Genomic DNA, 22,899 nt, shown 5'->3' with positions numbered 1-22,899 from the left:
CCAGTCTGGGCGACAAAGTGAGACTCCAACTCAAAAAAAAAAAAAACCCACACTAACAGAGATATGTCAAAGGGACACAGGTGACAACAAAAGAAGCTCCCAATAGCCAAAACTGGAACAATTTGAGTCCCAAAATAAATAAATTAGTACTAGGTAATAGCTCATGAGACCATATTGACATAAATAAATAATTGAATTGAATAAATAAGTAAGTGGGGAAGAAAACACAAATCTCCTGTTCAGAAGAATTTTAAATAATTTATGTAGATACTCCACCCTCAGAAAGGTGGAAAATAACTTTCCACTTCTTAAGTGTGGACTGCACAGAGTGACTTCCTTCCAAAGAGTACAGTATGGAAGTGGGTAAAAAAGTAACTTTACAGTGAAGAAATCTGACAAACACTACCTCAAGTTATCAGGCTTAAAATCAATAGTTACAAGTCATGTTGATAGTATATACCCTTTATACGATGTGATGAAAATGGTACTTTATATCTCTATGGTCTTCCTCCAAAGAATGAATAAATAAATAAGCACATAACCCCAGTGTAACCATAAGAAAAATGTCAGACAAATCTCCAGTGAAAAACATTCTACAAAACTTGTGGCCAGTATGCCTCAGAACAGTCAAAGCAATCAAAAGCAAAAAAGAAGCCTGAGAAACTGTCACAGCCAAGAGGAACCTAGGGAAGTATGACTACTAAATGTAATGTAGTATCCTAGATGGAATACTGTAACGAAAAAAGAAAATTAGATAAAAACTAAAGAAACTTGAATAAAGTATAAACTTAGTTAATTAAAAAACTATATTTATCTTGTATATTAACATAACAATTAGAAGTACTAATGCTAAAAATATTCTAGTCACGATAGAAACAATTATAACAAAAAATAATGTTTATAAAGTTATAAGCCTAACAAGAAATTTAAGAGATCAATATAAAGAATATTATAAAAGTTTACACAAAAAAAAGACATAAAGGGAGAGGCATTCCACTGAACATAAATGGGAAGATTTAATATTGAATAAATGCCAAGTCTTCCCAAATTAATTTCTAGATTTAATACAAAGCTGATTAAATTCACATAGTTTTGGATCTTGATAAAATTATTTAAATACCTCCAAGTATAAATTGGTTTTTAGAAGCTAATATATAAAAATTAAAAGTAATGCAGGAAGCTTGTTTTTGCAGATATTAAAAACATTATAAATCTGTCATAACAGAAATATAACACTTGAGTAAGGAACATAAACAGAACTGAAGAGAAGCCTAGAAAGTTTACCAAGCTTGCCCAGTGAAAAAAGTCACCCAGGAGTTTGTAAAAATGCAGATTTCTTGCCTTTTCACCTGGAACTGATTCACAAAAATAGTGAATTAGCTAGTGAATAGTGCCCTGATATTCAAGAAGCAATCTCCTAAACTGGTTAGGGATGTGATATGTAATAAAGGAGACTTTATCACAATGAATTATTTGAAGTCTTGTAGAAGATACAAGGTGGTGAAATGTTTCCAGGAGAGACAGGCTGGCTGGTTCCCAGTAGGCCCCAGAGATGGGTAAGATCTTGATTAATTTGCCAGGGTCTAAGGTGTATGCCGGTCACCCTCCCAGGCCTATAAATCTGATGAATCCAGATAGAGACAGTCTCAAACTAACCAAGCTGATTAATAAAACCAGACTGCAAATTTACTACTTTAAAATGAAAAACGATGATTTTTTACAATCTGACATTCAAATTGGCATGGCTAGTTCATTCTCTCCCTGTAGGCAGACACACATAAGAAACAAATTGTAATCAAAAGTTTACTTGGAGAACAAGGAATTAAAACAAAAGGAATTCACTAGATCACCATAAAAAGTGCACCTCGAGTATGCTTAGCCCCCTCTCCATGTGATGCCCTGCGCCACCTTGGAAATCTGCAAAAACTCCCCATCGACAAGAAGACCCCCAGGAGACGCGGCCCTCGACCGTGGACTCCTCAGCCTCCCTAACTGGCAGACTGTTTTGGATCTTGATTGGGACGAGCTGACGGCAGATAACAGGCTTTCAGTGTGCCTCGCCTACCTGAACATAGCAAATCAGCACGGAAAGATCAACACAGGGAGCTCCAGTTCAAAAAGGCAAAGGGGCTTCGTCGCAATGGCAAAGGACTCCCCAGATCCCAGGGAGGAGGAGGCTGGTAGCCAGTCCCGCGACGGCGCCGGCAGAGAAACAGATTCCACTAAGCGGAGGGCCCCGCTCTGCTCCACGCCCAGGCATCTCCCCAGGCCTTTGGAGCCCCTGCCCGCCAGGACCAGCAGCGGAGTCACTCCGCCGGGTGCAGAGTTGACTGTGAAGTGGCACACCGCTGAGCATTCGGCACACCCACTCGACTGGACCAATGCCCGAGCTACTCCTCCCTCTCCCTACAACTTTTGTCACACCCGTGGCTACCCTCCCCTTTGCTGGGAGACCTAATCTCGGACACCTGGAGTCCCAGCACCGAGGTCAGCAGTCTGAGCGGCCCCCACACCCATGCTCCAGGGATCTGGGTACAGGGGCGTTCCCCTCACTCCACGCTTGGACTCATCTCCAGACAACCCGTGCGCCCGCATGCCTGGTTAGCTGCCCGAGCCTCCCCGCTCCCCACGGTGCATAGACTTCCGTATAACAGCAATCAGCCCACTCCTTACCGGGGCATACTTTCAGGCAGTTGGTGCAGCCACTTACCCAGCTTAGGTGCCTGAGCTTCCCCTCCCTCCTTGAGCAGAGACCCTGGAGAGAGTTCCCTCTGCTACACGCCCAGACACATCCCCAGGCTTCCAGCACACCTGCCCCTGGTGCAGTAGTAACTCACTCCCCCACACCCAGGCGTAACCCCAGACAGTCGACACACTTGAGACCACAGCCCAGGAATCTGAACCCCCACCACCCCCTTTCCCGTGCTAAAACTCTACTGGGGAGGTGACCTTCTACGCCCTACCCAGGCATTTCACCAGGCCAATGCCAGCTAGCTCCCCTGGAATAATAGCTTGAGTACACACCCCCCATACCTTGCAAGCAACCCGTTACAGCAGCAGTTTATCCGCTCCCCGTTGGGGAGCATGCCTAGGCATCTAACACACCTACTCACCTGATTAGAAACCTGAGCCGCCCCTGCCCCCAGGGGTCGAGTTCTGGGTGCTCTGGTGCTCTAAGCCCAGGCATATTCCCAGGTACCCACTGTCTACCAATCCCATATTTATCCTTATATACCATTCCTATGTTATAATCCTCCATACCTTCAATTTCTGTTAAACAGGGTTTTTTTGCTTTTCTTGTTTTTGTTTGTTTGTTGTTGTTGTTGTTGTTTTTCCTCAGTCTAATACCAATCCTTCAATCTGTGCTCTGGATCCTTTCCCCAACCTCAACCCCCTTCCCTGGGACCTCGTCCCTCCATTAATCACACTCTCTCCTATAACTCTAATCTCAACTCTTCAATTAGCGCTTCTCATAATAGAAACAGATTCATATGTTACCTTTACAAAAAAAATTATCTTCCTTTGATACTACATCTCCTCTAGCTACTGCACATTTTTCTCCTTCTATTCATAGCCAAACTCTTTAAACCAGTGCATTCTGTTTAAAGAAAATGTATTCAGTGCATTCTGAAACCTGTGCTTTCAGCCTCTTCCTCCAAATCCTCTATTCATCAATTACTAATCTTTATTTTATAAAGCAGAAACTCACATGAAATCCTGCTGAGGACGGCATAGCATGACATGACAAAGACTTCACATGAACATAAACTTACAGGACAATCCCACCCATGAATAAATTGTAAAACTCTTAAATAAATGTAATACAGTAATGGATTTTTTTAAAAGGATAATTAATCACAATCACATTGATTTCATTCCAAGGATGCAAAAGATTACTTTAACATTCAAATATCCACCAATGTAATTCACATCATTAAGAAAATAAAGAAAACTCTCAATTCATGCAAAAAATTTTCTGATAAAACTCAATGTTTCTTCACAATGAAAAACTAGTAACTATCAACAGATAGAAATGTTCTTAGTCAAGTAAAGAACATTTATAAAGAATCTACAGGAAACATCATACTTAATGGTCAAATACTGACAGATTTATCTTGTTATCAAGCATGAAGTAAGGATGCCCACATTTACCACTTACTAGAAGTTCTAATCAAGACACTTCAATGAGGCAAGATAAATATATAAGGTATGTAAAGATTAAAGAATAAATGAAACTTTCATTATTTGCAGACAACATAATTGTGTAATAGAACATTCTAAAAATACAGATAACCTACCTCATACAACATACAAAAATTAGATCAAAATATATCAAATACCTAAATGTAAGAGATAAAATTATAAAACTTTTAGAAGGAAATATGGGTAAAAATCTGCATAACCTTACATTAGGTAACAGCTTCTTAGATATAATACCAAAAACACTGGCAATCAAAGACAAAATAGATTAATTGAACTTCATCAAAATTAAATTTTTGTGCTTTAAGTGATGCTATCAAGAAAATGAAAAGATATTACAGAGAATGGGATAAAATATTTGCAAATCATATATCTAATATAGATCTACTATCCAAAATATAGAAAGAACTCTTACAACCCTGCAATATAAAAAACAAACAATTTTAAAATAGGCAAAAGATTTTATTAGACATTTCTTCAAAGATCTACAAATGGCCACAATATATAAAAAGATGCTCAATATCATTAGTCATCAAGGAAATGCAAATTTAAACCAAAACAAGATACCACCTCATTACCTACTAGGATGTCAATAACAATAACAATGACAGTAACAAGTGTTGACAAAGATGTGAAGAAATTGGAACCTTCAAACATTGCTGGTAGGAATATAAAATGATACAGCTGCTGTGAAAAAATAGCTATAGTTTCTCAAAAAGTTACACAGAATTACCATATGACCCAGTAATTCCATTCCTAGTGGAAGTAGTGGAATACTGAAGAGAAGTGAAAACACATGTTCACACAAAGACTTGAACATAAATGTTCATAACAGCATTATTCATAATAGTAAAAAAAAGTAAAATTAACCCAAATGTCCACCAACTGAGTAATGTATAAACAAAAGGTGGTATACTGCTACAATGGATATTATTCAGCTATAAAAAAGGAAAGACATATATGTTACAGCATGAGTGAACCTTGAAAACATTGTGCTAAGTCAAAGAAGCAAAACACAAAAGGCCATATTGTGTTTGAATTCATTCATATTAAATGTCTAGGGCCAGGGGCAGTGGCTCTCGCCTGTAATCCCAAGTGTGATGTAAGGATGCCTACATTTACCACTTACTAGAAGTTCTAATTATGACATTTCAATAAGGCAAGATAAATATATAAGGTACATAAAGATTAAAGAATAAATGAAACTTTCATTTCATTTATTCTTTGAGTGGGGGGCAAGAGGATTGCCGGAACCCAGGGGTTCAAGACCAGCCTGAACAACTGGACGAGATCTTGTCTCTACAATAAATAAATAAAAATTAGCCAGGAGTGGTGGTACATGCCTGTGGTTCCAGCTACTTGGAAGGCTGAGGTGGGAGGATGACTGAGTCCAGCAAGTCGAGGCTGTGGTGGCCATGAGTATGCCACCACACTCCAGCCTGGGCAGTAAAGTGAGACTCCAACTCAAAAAGAAAAAAAACTCGGAAGGCTGAGGCGGAAGGATTGCCGGAGCCCAGCAGGTCGAGGCTGCGGTGGCCGGGAGCGGCCACTGCACTCCAGTCTGGGCCTCAGAGTGAGACTCCAACTCAAAAAAAAAAAAAAAGAAAGAAAGAAATAGGCAAATCCAAGCAGACAAAAAGTAAACTAGTGGTTGTAGATGCTAAGGAAAGTGGGCAATTGAGAATAGCTGCTCATAAGCACAAGGTTTTTTTGGGGGGTGAAATGTTCTGGAATTAGATTGTGGTGATGGTTGCTTAGCATAGCAAATATACTAAAAACCACTGAAGCATATACTTTTAAATGGTGAATCTTATGTGAATATCTCAAAGAACACAAAAGGAAAAAATACACTAATAAATCATTAAAATTAATAAGTGAATTTAGCAAAGTTGCTGGCCAATATAAAAATAATCAATTGTAATTATATATACATACCAGTACAGAGAATGTCATTTCTTCAATTATGCCATTTATACTAGCTTCAAAAAGCACACCACACTCTAAGGAATAACAAAATATATGCACTATCTCTACAGAGAGAACTATAAAACATAGCTAAGAGAGATAGAAGGATATACCATGCTTCTGGGTTGGAAGACTCAATAGTAAAAGTGTCAGTGGTCCCTAAATGATCTAGAGATGCAATGCAATCCCAATAAATATTCCAGCAATTTATTTTTGTGAAAACTAACAAGATAATCCCAAAATGTATATGGAAGCAAAGGGGACCGAAAATAGACAAGAAAACTTAGAAGAAGAAAAAGATCAGAGCAGACGGATTTATTCTACTGGATATAAAGTTGTATACAGCTACTGTATTAGGATAATATAGTGTGGCATGAGGATAAACAAACAGAACGATGTAATAGAGTCCAGAAAATTTCCATGCATATATAGCTTCTTGGTTTATGACAAAGGAGCATTTAAAAAAAAAAAGAAAACAAAATAAGCCGTCTCCTTGTTCATGCCATACAAAAAAATAAATTTCAGGTGGAATACAGAGCTTGGAAGAAAAAATGTACGATAAGCTTCTAGAAGATAATATGGGAGGATGTCATCATGACTTTGGGACAGGGAAAGATTTCTTAAATAAGACAAAAAAGTTTAACTCATAAAGAGAATATCGCTAAATTGGACTTCATTAAAATTAAGAACTGCTAAGCCGGGCTCGGTGGCTCAGCCTGTAATCCCGTGCTTTGAGGGGCCGAGGTGAGTGGATTGCCTGAGCCTGCGGGGTTCGAGACCCGCCTGGGCAACTTGGTGAGACCTCATCTCTACAATACATCAAAAATCAGCCGGGCGTAGTAGCGCGTGCCTGTAATTCTGGCTACTCGGAAGGCTGAGGCGGAAGGATCCCTGGAGCCAAGCAGGTCGCGGCTGCGGTGGCCGGGAGCGGCCACTGCACTCCAGTCTGGGCGACAGAGTGAGACTCCAACTCAAAAAAAACCCCAAAGAACTTTTATTCATGAAACTTAATTATTAAGAGAGTGAAAATGCAAGTGGAAGAATATATCTGCAACATGTAAACCTGCTGAAGGTTCACATTTTGAATGTGTGTCTCACACACACACACACACACACACACACACACACACTCACACACACACACCCTTCCTCCCTTTGCATAAGTGGACAGACAACTCAATAAAAAAAGGTGGGGTGGGCAAGAAACTAGAACAGGCTCTTCACAAAAAAGAATATCCAAATGGCCAACAAACTATTTTAGGTGTTCAACTCCATTGGTCATTTGTATTTTTTAATATAAATGAAAAAGCAGGCAATACTACTATACACCTTCAACGGAATCACTAAGTTTAAAAACAGATGATATGTAGTAATGGTGAGCATGTGGGGGAATTGTAACTCATACACCACTGGTGGGGGTACAAACGAAGACGAAGCCAATTATTGTGGAAAACTTTTTGGAATTATCTACAAACGTTGAATATGCTCAAATTCCATGACTCAGCTCTTTCATTCCTAAGAATATAGTGGCGGGGGGGTGTGTATGTGTGCACCACAAGATATGCACAAGAATACTTATAGCAGCAATATTTGCAATAGCACAAAACTAAAAACAATCTATATTTCCATCAACACAATGAAACGGACACTCAAACTGAGGTATATTTGTACAATGCGATACTAGCAAAAAAAGAAAAGGATGAACTACAACTACACAAGGTAACATAGGGGCGGCTCACAAACATCATAATGCACAAAGTAAATCACACACACCGGGGTAAATATAATATAATTTCATTTTTATAAAATTCAAAAACAGGCAAAAGAAATATCTGCTATTCAAAGTCAGGATATTGGTTACCTTTGAGAAAGGAAAAGACCAGTGATTAGGAAAAAAAAAATGAGATACTGATAAAGTTTCATTTCTTGAGTTGGGTTGTGGTTATGTGGGTACGTTGTCATTGTAATCATGTAACAAGAAAAACACTTAGGATATGTGCACTCTTCTGAATGTTACATCAATTACAAATTTTAAATACAAACATGATAAATATTCTTTAGAAGAAATGTTATTGATTCTGATAGAGATTACTTGTCTTGACAATTTCCTCTCATCCTTGCCTGATTGAGTGTATCTCCTTTAGCTTCATGTGCTGGTGTATCACTGTCAGAGTTTAAATTTGTGTTTTAATTTCTCTGCTACAGTGAGTTGTCAACTGTATTTTTATATAGTCAAGAACCAAAAGTCACCTTGAAGCAGATCTTTCTTTTTCTACAAAGAATCTCAAGTAGGTTCCTGTCCTCAGAAAGAGGCCTAGAAAAACTATTAGCAAAATTAAAACTAAAAGTATTTTGAGGATTGTAAATATTGGGGAAAGCACGGTAGTTAGTCACCAAGGAGGAAGTGGAAGATCACGCGTTCTAGGTTTGTGCCCTGGAAGGTGGTATTAAGTCAAATTGCTAAAGGTCTGTTAAGACAGCAGTCCTCAATCTTTTTTGGCATCAGGAATCAGTTTTGTGAAGACAATTTTTCCACAGACTGGGGGTGGGGGGAATGATTTTGGGATGATTCAAGCACATTACATTTATTGTGCACTTTATTTCTTTTTTTATTATCACATTGAAATATATAATGAAATAATTATACAACTCACCATAATGCAGAATCAGTGGGAGCCCTGAGCTTGTTTTCCTGCAACTAGACAGTCCCATCTGGAAGTAATGGAAGACGGTGACACCCTAAGTGCATTGCTTATGTCCAGTCCACTCCATCATCTCATTTTAGTTGCTGTCAATGCAGAAAACCCTGCTTCACAAAGATAGGATGCTGGAAATAGAAGCAGACTTTTCAGTACTTTTGTGGCAATCTCAGGATATTCTGCCTTGACTTTAATCCAGAACATATTGAGATCTGAAGTTGCCTCAAACATACTTTTAACGCCACCGTCTTTTGCGATCTCAAGCAGTTGATCCTCTTCTAGAACAGGGAAAAAGTCAATTCACCTGGCTTATTCACAAATGGGTCACTAATCCATTCCTTCTCAGTTCAGGGTCTTTTGTGGTTGGAAAGAAATGCTCAAACTCTTTTGAAAGCTGAGACAGGTGACCATGTACCAGCTGGGAGAAAGAAGGCCCTGGCTCAGTCTCTTTAAAAATTTCTGCAAATGTTTGAAACATGTCAAAAACCCCAATGTTCACTCATCACCCCATAATTTTAGTTTGGCTTTGAATGTACCAATTTATCTGCAGACATGAACACAGTTGCCATTCTCCCCTGAAGTGACAGATTGAATTTGTTGAACAGGTTGAATATGTCACACAAGTAAGCAAGTTTTGGGATCCATTCTGTGTCACTGAAATGTGCTGCCAGTGGTGACTGTTTTTCTAAAACAGCCCTGGAGCAGCCCTCATAATTCAAAACTTTGGCTTACAATCTACCTTTAGAAAGTCATAATACATTTATATGAATAAGAGAAGACGTGTGTGCTCTGCGTCCATCTCCTCAAAGAGCTGCATGAACAGACATAAGAGCGTGTACTTTAATGTAGTTGAAAATTTTAATCACATCCTGCAAAATATTAAGTTTAGGTGACATTTTTCAGCTAGCCAGCATTTCTCATTGGATGACACAGTGCATAGTCACATATTCAGAAGTGACCTCTTTCATCCAAGTAGTGAAACCAGAAAACTGTCCAGTCATGGCAGCCACTTTGTGTTTATACCAACACAAAATGACCAATTCAGTTTTCCTGATATGTAATCATTCAAATATTTGAATAGTTCTGTAGCTGTGGTATTGGTTGGCTATATATATATATATATATATATATATATATATATATCCTCTTGCACATCCTCCTGAAAAACATATTGCACAAAAAAGGCATTGTTGCCTTGTCAACATCAGTAGACTCATCAAACTGGATTGCACACCATGACTCAGTAACCCTCTCTAACAATTGTGCCTCCATATCCTTTGCTATTTCATCAATTCATCTAGCAATGGTACTAACCAAAAGAGGAACATGTGCCACCTTGTGAACTGCAGTTGTTCCTAAAAGTTCACAACAAACGTCATTAGCAGCAGGTAGGATTAACTCTTCACCAAAAGTAAAGGGCTTCTTAGCTTTAGCAATGTGGTTAGCCACTAAGAATGATGATCTCAGTGTAGACACATTTGATAATTGATGGCCTTCAATAATTGCTTTTGTTCTTCGTGTTCACATTTTTTTCTCTTAAGAAACTCCAGGCTGGGCTCAGTGGCTCAGCCTGTAATCACAGCACTTTGGGAGCCCGCGGGTTTGAGACCAGCCTGGACAACTTGGTGAGACCTCGTCTCTACAATAAACCAAAAATTAGCCAGGCGTAGTAGCGCGCACCTGTAGTTCCAGCTACTTGGAAGGCTGAGGGGGAAAGGATCGCCAGATCCCAGCAGGTTAACGCTGGGGTGGCCGTGAGTGTGCCACTGCACTCCAGCCTGGGTGACAGAGTGAGACTCTAACTCAAAACAAAACAAGAGCTCCAAAGCCTAGTCTTCTAATGCAAGGTGGTCTCCACATCGCAAAGCAGTCTTTGAAGTTTTTCATGGCTTCACTGGATAGCCAGTCACCACATATTATACAAAGAGGACTTGGAGAATGTGAATCACCTGTTGCAACGAACCTGTAATTTAAATAGGACTCTTGGTATTTTCTTTTAAATGCAGTTTCTTTTTGTTGCAGGCTTGGAGTCTTCTGCTATCTCATCCTTGGGTCTTTCCCCCTTTTCAAAGCAGCTCTCCGGTGATGTTTGTGTTTTACTCATTGGCTAGGGTTAGTTTGTGGGCTTACCAAAACTGTGACTGAGATAAGTGTGCAGTACGGGAAAGAGGTGTGGATGGAATAAATAAAATAATCGGCAGGCCATGCACGGACTAAAATAAGTGTCAGATTCTGACTTAAAGCCTGCCACCAGACGCAGCTGTACAAGTGAAGTACATCTACTCACTTGCCATTCACTGACAGGGTTTTGATATACGCCTGTAAGCAATTAATTTATTACAGTGTCTGCGCAGTCAAACCTCACTGCTAATGTTAATCTGTATTTGCAGATGCTCCTCAGTGATTTGCAGCTAACGTCACCCTCTCAGCTCCACCTCAGATCATCAGGCATTAGATTCTCATAAGTAGCGCACAACCTAGATCTCTCACATGCACAGTACACAATAGGGTTTGTGCTCCTATGAGAATCTCCTGTCCCTAATGATCTGACAGAAGATGGAGTTCAGGCAATAATGCGAGTGATGGGGAGTGGCTGTAAAAACAGATGAAGCATTGCTCACTGTCCTGCCACTCATCTCCTGCTGTGCAGCCTGGTTCCAGTGGCATATAATCCAGGATGACTGTCCTTTAAACATCTGTGAAAACTCCACCTGGCAACCTTATGGCAGCTACAGCCGAAGATTCAGCCTCCGCCACCCTATTTCAGATCTGACATTTAGGTGCAGCTGTGCCAGCAGAGAGAGTACTTGTCCTATCTGGACTCTTTCTGAGGAGTGGCCTGGCCTATCTTCCTAGAAAACTCTCAGCCTTGTTCCTGCCACCCACACCTTCTGTCTCAACATTTCTCAACTGCTCCACCCCACCAGTGGTAAGTACTTCAGCATCTATCGGATCAAGTCACTGACACCTACGGGGAATAACCATTAATCCAATTTGTGCCATTCCCACTGCTCTGGAGTGGCCTTTCATTCCATGGATTTGGTTGGGAGAGAGATCTGAAATTGCTTTAAACATTCTAGAGTTTGCCTTTAAGACTCCTTAAGAGTAACACTGGTAACACTGCTCAAGATAAGGAGGTAGAACCAACCTGGAGCCCCTTGAACACACAACCATCCAGGGTAAATGACTGGAGGGAGAAGCAAAGGACCTCTTTTTATTTAAGGTTGTATTAACAATCAAACATTTAATGATACAAAGTGTTGCCATAATACATAGTGCACAATTATAGGGAAGAATAATGGGAACTTTTGAGCACTTCTGGCCAACTGAGAAAATGAAAGATCAGACATGGAATGCAAATATGATGGTAATGCAGTAATAGAAATGATAAGAAGTATTTAAATGCATAAGTCTGAATGTCATACACAGAGTGACTCAGTTCCTCTGTTAGAATAACATCACACCACAGCACCATAACAATCATAAAACATATAACAGTGTGATTAAGAGAATAGACTTCTGAACTTCCTGCCATCCTGGCTTGTGGAATTCAACTATATAGAATTCTGGTTCACTCATAATTAACCAGTCTTCTCTGTTAAATATTTTAAAAACATTTTCACATTCATTATCTCAAAACAGTCCTTTAAGGCAAGCCGTCATGGCAAAGTCTGCTATCTGTTCTCTAATATGAATTATCCCTTCTTCCTAACAGAACCCCCAAACTGTTAGGCTGCTCAGAATAAAACTATGTTAATATTGCATTCATTTTATCAAAGTTTATTACAAAATGAATGCATATTTCCTTAGGTTTGAGTCATATATAATTTCTTCCCAGATGTACACTTAAATTTTTTTTTAAGCTGAATTATTTTTTAAGCATACTATTTGTCCTTGTCATCACAGGCTTTCATAACATCTACTGTCTTCCACAAATGTAATCAGGATGCTCTATGCCTTTTACAGTTCATTAAAATGTCAAATATAACAATACTGCTTATTAGCTACTGTACTAGATTTCTTTCACTTCATATTATTTTCAAAGACAGTTTCCATCTACAGCCTTTTTTTTTTTTTTTTTTGAGTTGAACTCTCACTCTATCGCTCAGGCTGGAGTGCAGTAAAACGCTCATGGTTAATGCAGCCTCAACCTGCTGGCCTTAGGCAACCCTTCTGCCTCATCCAAGTATCTGGAATTAAAGGCATACACCACCATGCCCAGTTAATTTTTTTAATTTGTTGTAGATACGTGGTCTTACCAAGTTGCACAGGCCAGTTTCAAACCCCTGGGTTCAAGCAATCCTCTCACCTCAGTCTCCCAAAGTGATGGGATTACAGGTGTGTCAAGCTTTCCAGGATTACAGAAAATATTTATAAAAATCCAGATACTCACTATAAGCTTTATTCTCTTTACTATAATTCTACAGGGGTTAAAGAAACACCCCAAATTACTAAATTCTCCTGGAAGGTGTCCCTCTCTCCTCCCTTACCAAATCAGTTTGTTGATAATTCCACCAAATGAAATTCCTGATTTTTCTTGATCCACTTAAATCTTAATTCTCTTTATTAAATGTAGAAGTAAATGTAGTTATCATCTTCAGTTATATATGCTACATAATTTTCTACTGCTGTTGATCACCTGACAGTCTGCCATGTAAATTAACCTAGGGTCTACTGACTAGCATAACAGACAACTAATCCACAAATATCACCACAAATATGCACTTAGATCATATATTTCAATATGGACCACTACCTTACCAACCAACTTGATTTTAACCACATACCTACACTGAGCTTATGTAATTTTTTTGCTTCATTTTAAAAACATTTGCTATTGTCACATTCTTATTCACATCTCTTCTAAATACCTGAGTTGTGATAAACCAAGATCAAACCTGCCCACAGAAAGCCCCACATAGACATAAATAGAAAAGTTCTAAATTCTTGTGATGGATAGCCTGTAGTGCAAGAACAGAAAAAGTAACCACGCATATAAAGTATACAATTATCTTCAGGAAGCAGAACCAAAAATCAGTCCTTAGAGACTTGTTTAGTACCATAATTATTGTTTTACATAATAACGCAAAGTGTTTCTCTTTTAAATGACTTCTCTAGTGATTCTCACTCTAAATATGTCCTTTATTTGGGGTTCCTAAGATTGGCGTAACTCTTCATGACTTGGGGATAGGCAAAAGTTTCTTAAGAAATAAAAAGCAATAACTATAAAATATTGTGGAATTAGATTTCTTCAAAATTAAATACCTCTATTCATTAAAAATATCATTATAAAAATGAGGTTAGATCACAGACCAGAAAGACAACGTGTACAAAATACTTATCAAAGGATTGATAGTCAGGATATATAAAGAACTCCTACAAGTTAATAAAAGGCAAATTCAATAAAATATGGGCAAAACAAATCTGGACACTTCACAGAGGAAGATATGTAAATGGCCAATAAGCACACAAAAAAGTTCTCTACATCATTAATCAGCAGGGAAATTCAAAGTAAAACCATAAAAACCACAAACCGTTCACTGGAAATGGATAAAATTAAAATGACTGACACCACCAATCCTTCATAAGGATGTAGAACAACAGAAACACACACATTACTGTAGAGTCTGTGATACAACCACTGTGGAGGAAAAGTCTAGCAGTTTTCTTTGTTTGTTTTTAATAAAACCAAATGTGTGACCCAGTAAATCTTGCCCTGGGTTTTGTTCAAAAGGATTAAAAACATGTTCAACCAAAGATTTGTATAAACATGTTCAGAGTGCTTATTCAGAACATCCCAAACTAGAAACAACTCTGATGCACATCAATAGAATTTTTTAAATTGCGGTTTATTCATATAGTAGAACACTACTAAGTAATTATAATGAAATGGAGTACTGATAAGTGTAACGAGATGATTTCAAAAACATTATGCTGACACTCAGAGACTGGAAGAATCAATATCTTCAAGATGTCCATCCTACACAAGGCAATCTACAGATTCAATGCAATCCCTATCAAACTACCAGCTTCATTTTTCACAGACCTAGAAAATACAGAAATGCATATGGAAGTAAAACGGAGCCCTAATGGCCAAAATAATCATCAGCACAAAGAAAAAAGTTGGAGGTATCAAACTTCCAGACCTCAAACTTTACTACAAGTCTATAGTAAATAAGACAGCATGGTATTGGTACAAAAATATTCACACAGACCAATACAACAAGACAGAGAAACCAGAAATAAAACTATTGGCCTTTAACCAACTCATCTTTGACAAAGCTTACAAAAACAAACATATGGCAAATGGTGCTTGAAAAACTGGCTAACCACATGCAGGAGAATGAAACTAGACCCTTACCTAGCACCAGATACAAAAATTAACTCAAAATGGATCAAGGATTTATATGTGAAACCCCAAACTATAAGAATCTATGAAAATGTAGGGAACACCATCCTGGACATCAAAGTAGACAATTAATTCATTCCCATGTCCTCAAAAGCAAATGCAGCAAAAGCTAAGATTGACAGGTGAGACCTTAGCAAGCTAAAAAGTTTTTGCACAGCAAGAGAAACCATCAAGAGTAAAGAGACAATCCAGAGTGAAAAATATATATATATATATATCTGCATGCTATGCATCCAACAAAGGCCTAACATCCAAGATCTACAAGAAACTCAAACAAACCTACAAGAAAAAAATAAAACGAAACAAAATAACCCCATTAAAAAGTGGGCAAAGGACATGGACAGACATTTCTCAAAGGAAGATATCCACACAGTCAACAAGCACGAAAAACTGCTCAGCCTCACTAATCATCAGAGAAATGCATATCAAAACTATAATGAGATACCACCTCTCACTGGTCAGAATAGCTATCACTACAAAGTCCAAAAGCAACAGGTGTTGGTGAGGCTGTGGAGAAAGGAAACACTTCTACACTGCTGGTGGGGATGTAAGCTAGTTCAACCTTTGTGAACAGTAATGTGGCATTTTTCTCAAAGAACTAAAAATTCAGCTACCATATGATCCAGCAATCCCACTTCTGGGAATATACACAGAGAAATATAAATCACTCTACCAAAAACACACCTATATGCATATGATTATTGCAGCACTATTCACAATAGCAAAAACATGGAACCAACCCAGATGCTCATAAAAAATAAACTGGATAAATAAAATATGGTACATCTACATTATGGAATAGTACACAATCATAAAGAACATAATCATATCCTTTGCAGCAACATGGATGCAACTGGAGACCATCATTCTAAATTAACCATCACAGACACACAAAAAATGAATACCTCATGTTCTCACTCATACGTGAGAGAGTAAACATGAGCACACAGGTAAGAACAACTGATGCTGGGCACTACTAGAGCGGGGAAGGGCAATAAGGAGCATACCAGTACCCACTGGGTACCATGTCCATGACCAAGGGGAGAAAGGGCTCACGGAACGCCCAAACCTCACCTGCACACGATTTATGCTTACGTAGCAAATCCTCCCACGTACCCGACAACTCTAAAAATAAAATAAATTTTGCCCAAGGAAAAAAACATGCTGAGCTTTAAAGACGTCTATGCCAAAGGAAACATATTACATGATTCATTTTATTAAATTCAGCTGTAATGGGTATAAACTGAAAAGTAACTTCTGGGGGTGCTAGTAATGATTATATCAATAGGAGTTTAGATTATATAGTTGTATGCATTTGCCAAAACTCTGTGTTATGTGTACTTAACTTTGTACATTTTATTGTACACAAATTTTACCTCAATAAAAAAAACTGTGAAAGTAAATTCAGTCAAAAAAATGTATCTGTTAGAAACTATAGAGTGAAATTGTTCTTTTTTAAACTGTTTTTTATTAAAGATGAAGGGTACAATTCAGGGTTAGGCATTCAAATGTTCGTTATGCAAGTACCCTTGTTGATGAGGTGTACCCTGCCTTCCCCAGGCAGACTCCCACTACTGCCAATCCCACTTCCCCGGTCCCCTCCTGGCAGTTTCCTACTACTGCCAATCCTTTTTTTATAGTACTACAATAATTGTTCAAGGTCCGCTTATAAGTGAGAACATGTGATACTCAGTTCTTTGTTTCTGTGAAAGATCACTCAGAATTATAGACTCTAAGTCCATCCAAGTTGCTGTGAAGTTCATGATTTTGTTCTTCTTTAAGGCTGCGTGATATTCCATCATGTATATGTACCACATTTTTTTATCCAGTCCTCTTTTGATGGCAGTATGGTTGCTTCCATGTTCTTGCTACTGTGAACAATGCTGCGATAAACGTATGCAGGTTATCTTTTTATAGAGTGATTTGAGTTGTTCTGGGTATATGCCCAGTAGGGGTATTGCAGAATCATACGGAAGGTCGATTTTTAGATCTTTGAGAAATTGTCACACTGTTTTCCACAGAGGCTATACTAGTTTACATTCCCACCAACAATGTAGAAGTGTTCCCTTTCTGTGATATCCTCTCCAGCATCTGTTGTTTTTTGAGTTATTGATGATGGCCATCCTGACTGGAGTTAGGTGGCATCTCAGTGTAGTTTTAATTTGCATTTCTTTGATGACTAGTGAAGCTGAGCATTTTTTCATGTATCTGTTTGCTGCTCATATGTCTTCTTTTGAGATCTTGTCTATTCATATCTTTTGCCCACATTGTAATAGGGCTGTTTGTTTTTTTCTTTTCGGCACATTTGAGTTCCTTGTAGATCCTAGATGTTAGGCCTTTGTCAGTCACACAGTTGAAAAATATTTTTTCCAGTTTGTGGGCTATCTCCTTGCTGAAATTGTTCTTAATAAGAAAAATAATTTGGGGGAAAAAACAATCTAAATCAAATACCTGAAGGATCAGTATGACCCCTGTACTTGCACAGATGTCTACATGGCTTGCCCCCTCATGTCCTTCAGGTCTCTGCTAAAATGCGATTGTAACCAAAAGACCTAGCAATTCTATTTAAACAAACAGTAGTACCCCATTAACTTTGTATCTTATGTCCTGCTTAATATTTACTCATAATTCTTATTATCACCACAAGAATACATTTATTATGTTTCTCTATCACCGGGATGGAAACTCCAAGAGAGCAGGCCTTTTTCTTGTTTTATATATCTTCAGAGTCTACAACATTTGACTCATAAATGACACTCACTATTTGCTGAATAAGCAAATGAACGTACATCACCAAGGATGTGAATTATACCTCATGGGGGCAAACAATACAAAAGGCTTTGTGTGAGGGAAGGGAGAACATTTCTTGAACATATCATTCCATTTCCAACATTCCACTCAATTACAAACAACTTGTGATTTGAAGTGGATTTTAATGAAAAAGTGAGCTTTAAGGAATAGACAAAAAAAAACATACACTAATAAGAGTCTCCCATCTTCTCTCGTCTCTCTACTTTTTGGTCTTTGCCCACAGGGAGGCTGGCATCTCCACTGAAATCTACTCACTCCACATTTCTGGTCTGTCTTCAGTCCTTGTTCTATACTCCTTCAGCAAAAAAAGAGTAACTAATCTGATAAATCAGTTTGATATTCATTTGGCCACATTTTACTACAGGTTGAAATCACTGAGGTAAGTTGGCCCATCTTCTTTCCAGTTTCTTATCTCCTTTTTTTCTTAAGGAAACCTATCAGCTCTTGACTTACCCAGTGCCACCTCTGATGAGTTGTGTGAGGCAGGTCTGCAGGACTCATTTATGCTTCATATGTTGAGTAAGAAATCTCACAATCTGCTTTGCAAATCTAAATCAACCCTCTGCAGGTGACCTGAGTAGATTCTGGATGGGAGGTTTCAGGTCTAAGCCATGCTCTCCAATACAGATTTCACTTAAAAACCTTAAATTGAGGGTTATAAGAATATAATACAGTTTAAGTCAATGTCCTACTTGGACACTAATCACTGTATATATATTAGTCAAAACACTAGACAGGTTCTGAAATCCTACCTCAAGAAAAATATAAAAGAAAAACATAAAAACAATGTAATCTCCATTGTTGCTAAATAACTTATTTTTAATACATTTATTTTTAATACAAGTATAAAACAAAACTCCTGTCATTTCAACTACAGTTAAGCCCAAACTTCAAAGCTGGCCAATAATTAATAACATGTTAACCTTGAAAAGTTTTTAACCATAAGAGTATTAAATATAATACAGAATTCTTAAATGATGCTTCCTTTCATAATATTAAAAATAAACTTCTTAGCATCCCAAGACTATCAAAAGTGCCTCCTCCATGTTTATATTTGTTAAAATTTTATATAGGAAAATACAACTTCTAACTTGAATATGACTTAAGTACTTATAAACCATCCAAAATACCTGATACAGGTAGTAGGCTGTTTTGGCAGAAAAAATCATGTCACAGAGTTTTAATGTTATAATTGGACTCTTTAAAAATAAAATAAAGAAAACCTAGCATCATTTAGTGCCTTCTTTTGTTTGTTTTTGCTAATAAGGAACAACTTAATGTCATCATTATTCATTCAAAAAAGTTTTGGTTTCTGTTTCTTCTTAAATCAAATTCCCAAGGCAATTCTAATTAGAGGTGACCATTTTCACATGAAGGTAGTTTTCATTTAAAATAAAAATAGGCTAGGGTAAGTGACTCACATCTGTAATCCCAGCACTTTAGGAGGCTGAGATGGGAGAATCACTGAGGTCAGGATTTGAAGACCAGCCTGAGCAATACAGTGAGACTATCTCTACAAAAACATTAGCTGGGCTTGGTGGCGCATACCTGTAATCCTAGCTACTTGGGAGGTTAAGGTGGGACTTGAGCCCAACCAAGAGCTCAAGGATGCAGTGAGCTATGATAGTGCCACTGCACTTCTGTCAGGGCAACAGAGACCCTGTCTCCAAAGACACCAAAATAATTAAATAACAAATGTACGTATAAATTAAAATATAACCATATGCAAACTAGTAAGAGACATTCAACTAGAAAACTTAAAAACATAGCTACTAGAAAGAAGACATGGTGACAAAATTTTTAAGTCGAAATACTTTTGGTTGAATCATTACAATAACCACTACCAATTTATTCAGACCAACTAAAGTTAGAAAAAACACATGAAATGCTGAATGAAGAATAATGTCTCCTACATCTAAAACCACTGTGTTTTAAGGAGAAAGAAAAAAAGGTTAAGCTTCTAAAATGAAAGTTATAAAACAAAACACAAGATTAGTAATTTACTACACCTATATCCTTGATTTTCTTGAGGAAAAAACAAAACAAACAAACAAAAAAACCCCAGTCGTTTTTTAAAATAAAATAAGGGCATGAGAAAGACTTCAGATTGAGAGTCATACTAATACTCTGTTCTCAATGAAAAGTACTACTAGAAATAAAATTAAATAAAATGTCAGGTATTTTCCATTTAATGTGGGCAAAAAATACAAAGTTTATATTTGAAATATAAACTAGCAATTTATTTTCATTTGCAATAGAAAGAGTTTTAGGAAAAGTTTACTATTCTCAGTGTTCAAAATTAAATTGAAATTGTTTTCTATATCTACCAACTGTAACAATAATATAAAGTGAAAATTTAATTCTGCTGAACTAAATAAATCTCAAATAGATTCAAATTTTAAAAGTATGAAAATATCTACTTTTTTAAAGTTTTAAATTTTTGCTATTTTGCAATGATAGGCTTACTGTTTCAAACATTTAGAAATCTAGTCTTCTTTTATTTATATAAAACTATTAAAATAATCACAACATAATCTTTTATATTAGAAAAACAAATTCACATGATATACTCATAACACTCAAGAAATACAATCCAGAAAGGGGCAGTCCTCCTAAATCAGAATTTCTTTTTGTCACCTCCATTCCTCATATATAATCTTATGTCACATCATTTACATAGAAATATTATCACAATCTGACAGATAAGAAAAATTTTTTTTCTTTGTAGAGCTCATCGATTAAATTTATTCATTCTTAGTACATTTCCTTTTAATGTTATCTGAGGCAACGTCTACAGGTTTTGAGGCCAAGGTATCAGTGCCATTGGAAGACGGTTTTGCATCACTTTTCTTCTCACATGACGAAAACAGCTGTGGCCAGCCAAACAGCATCCGGCTCAATATATCCTCAAAGGAAGCAAAAGGCATAGTAGAAGTCTGTGGTACAGTCATCATGGTTATCTGGAAAAAAACAATTTTGAATTTAAGTAAAAATGCTTTATGTTTCTCAAAACAGAGTAAAAAGTAAATAAAAAGGAAAAAGAATTCTTAGGCCAAACAAGGTGGCTCACACCTGTAATCCCAGCATTTTGGGAGGCCAAGGTGGGTAGATCACTTGAGGCCAGGAGTTTGAAATCAGTCTGGATAACATAGCAAAATCTTGCTTCTAATATAAAATTTTTTTAAATAAAGAATTAAAATGCATTTTTAATTTAATCTGCAGGAGAAGCTAAATTCTGGTAAATTTCTGTTTTTTATATGCTTATACTTAATGATCACAACTCATTAAAAAATAATACAAGGGATGACATTTGCGGGTGCCAAATGAACAGCATAACCATTTTCACAAAAATATTCAAAGTATTCAAAGGAAAAAAGATAAAATACCATCAACAGTTTACACCAAATGACCAATACAGCTGTCATTACTATGCATTTTACATGTGCCAGAACTGAGATAAGTGCTTTATATTATTACTTTCCTCAATTTTAACCCCAAAACTACTCTACTATTACAGTCATCACAGAGATGCAGAACTGAGGTTCTGAAAAGTTAAACAACGTTCCCAAATTCACAAAGCTAATAAATGGTAAAGCAGTCTGCAACACTGTCTATCATCTAAAGTCACAGACTTTCAGTGAACTACAGAATATTGCCTCAAGGTGAACTACAGAAGGCCTCTATCACCCAATATTTTTCACATATATTATTATATTAAAGGAATCAATAGGTAGAGCAGAAAGTGCCCCAATCCTTTATCTGGAAAAATGCGTAGTGTTCAGAGACATTTAAATATGCTCAAGAAACTGGACTGATGCCCAAATAAGTCTGTGTGAAGAATGTTAAGGTCTAGAATACTTCCCAAAAGTCCAAGAATTTACAAGAGTCAATTCCTCCAGATCACAGATAATTAATCAAACTATAAATTTTTCTAATCAAATTTCCAAATAAGATCCCTACATAATTCACCTACTTGGGGAAAATGGAATCAAGAATAAATTTTTATTAACTGCAGCATAGTATTAGGAGTAGGACGTTGGAGGAATGAGTCTATGTCCATCACAAGAAAAATAGATAAGTGAAATGCATACTATGAAACAGAAGTAATACACAGAAAAGTAAAAGGGAAAAATTCTAAGAACATACTGTTAGGTGAAAATGAGAGAAAACAAGAGTTATAGTGTAACATCATTTATATAAAGTAAAAATACACTCACACACAACACTGTGTACTAAATGCTGACATATATACTTTGAAATAGCTAATCTTGCATGCGAATTTGACCTCAATTAAAATAAACCATTTGAATCGGGCTCGGTGGCTCAGCCTGTAATCCTGCACCTTCGGGAGGCTAAGGTGAGTGGATTGCCTGAGCCCGCGGGTTCAAGACCCGCCTGGGCAACTTGGCGAGACCTCATCTCTACAATAAATCAAAAAATTAGCTGGGCATGGTAGCGCGTGCCTGTAGTTCCAGCTACTCGGAAGACTGAGGCAGAAGAATCGCCGAGCCCAGCAGGCGAGGCTGCGGTGGCCGTACTCCAGTCTGAGCGACAGAGTGAGACTCCAACTCAAAAAATAAAATAAAATAAAATAAAATAAACAATTTGTTAAAAATACATGCTCAAGGATTTCAGGCCAGCTAAGACTAAATAGCTTATATCAGGACTCAGTCTCTCATCAAAAACAATATAAAAGAAATACACAAGCCGGGCTCAGTGGCTCAGCCTGTAATCCCACGATTTGGGAGGCTGAGTTGAGTGAATTGCCTGAGCCCGTGGGTTTGAGACCCACCTGGGCAACTTGGTGAGACCTCA

At 37.5% G+C, this 22,899-nt stretch overlaps 1 protein-coding gene across 1 annotated transcript in view; it reads right to left on the bottom strand.

Moving 5' to 3' along the window:
- Window positions 1-20,809: 20,809 nt before the first annotated feature.
- The window catches only part of LOC103255167 (trimeric intracellular cation channel type B-like), a gene marked incomplete at its 5' end in the record, with an annotated part of 16,943 nt that continues 14,853 nt past the window's right edge, over window positions 20,810-22,899 (bottom strand). The window contains one exon of the mRNA XM_021710005.1: window positions 20,810-21,044. Within this exon, the coding sequence (XP_021565680.1) occupies window positions 20,829-21,044 (216 nt within the window). The remainder of the gene's footprint in view (window positions 21,045-22,899) is intronic.

Source organism: Carlito syrichta, unplaced genomic scaffold (assembly GCF_000164805.1).
Source record: "Carlito syrichta isolate Samal-C Ts95f unplaced genomic scaffold, Tarsius_syrichta-2.0.1 Scaffold287899, whole genome shotgun sequence".
Taxonomy (NCBI): Eukaryota; Metazoa; Chordata; class Mammalia; order Primates; family Tarsiidae; genus Carlito; species Carlito syrichta.
Note: the sequence above shows the minus strand (reverse complement) of the source record. Positions and strands in the feature narration are given on the sequence as shown.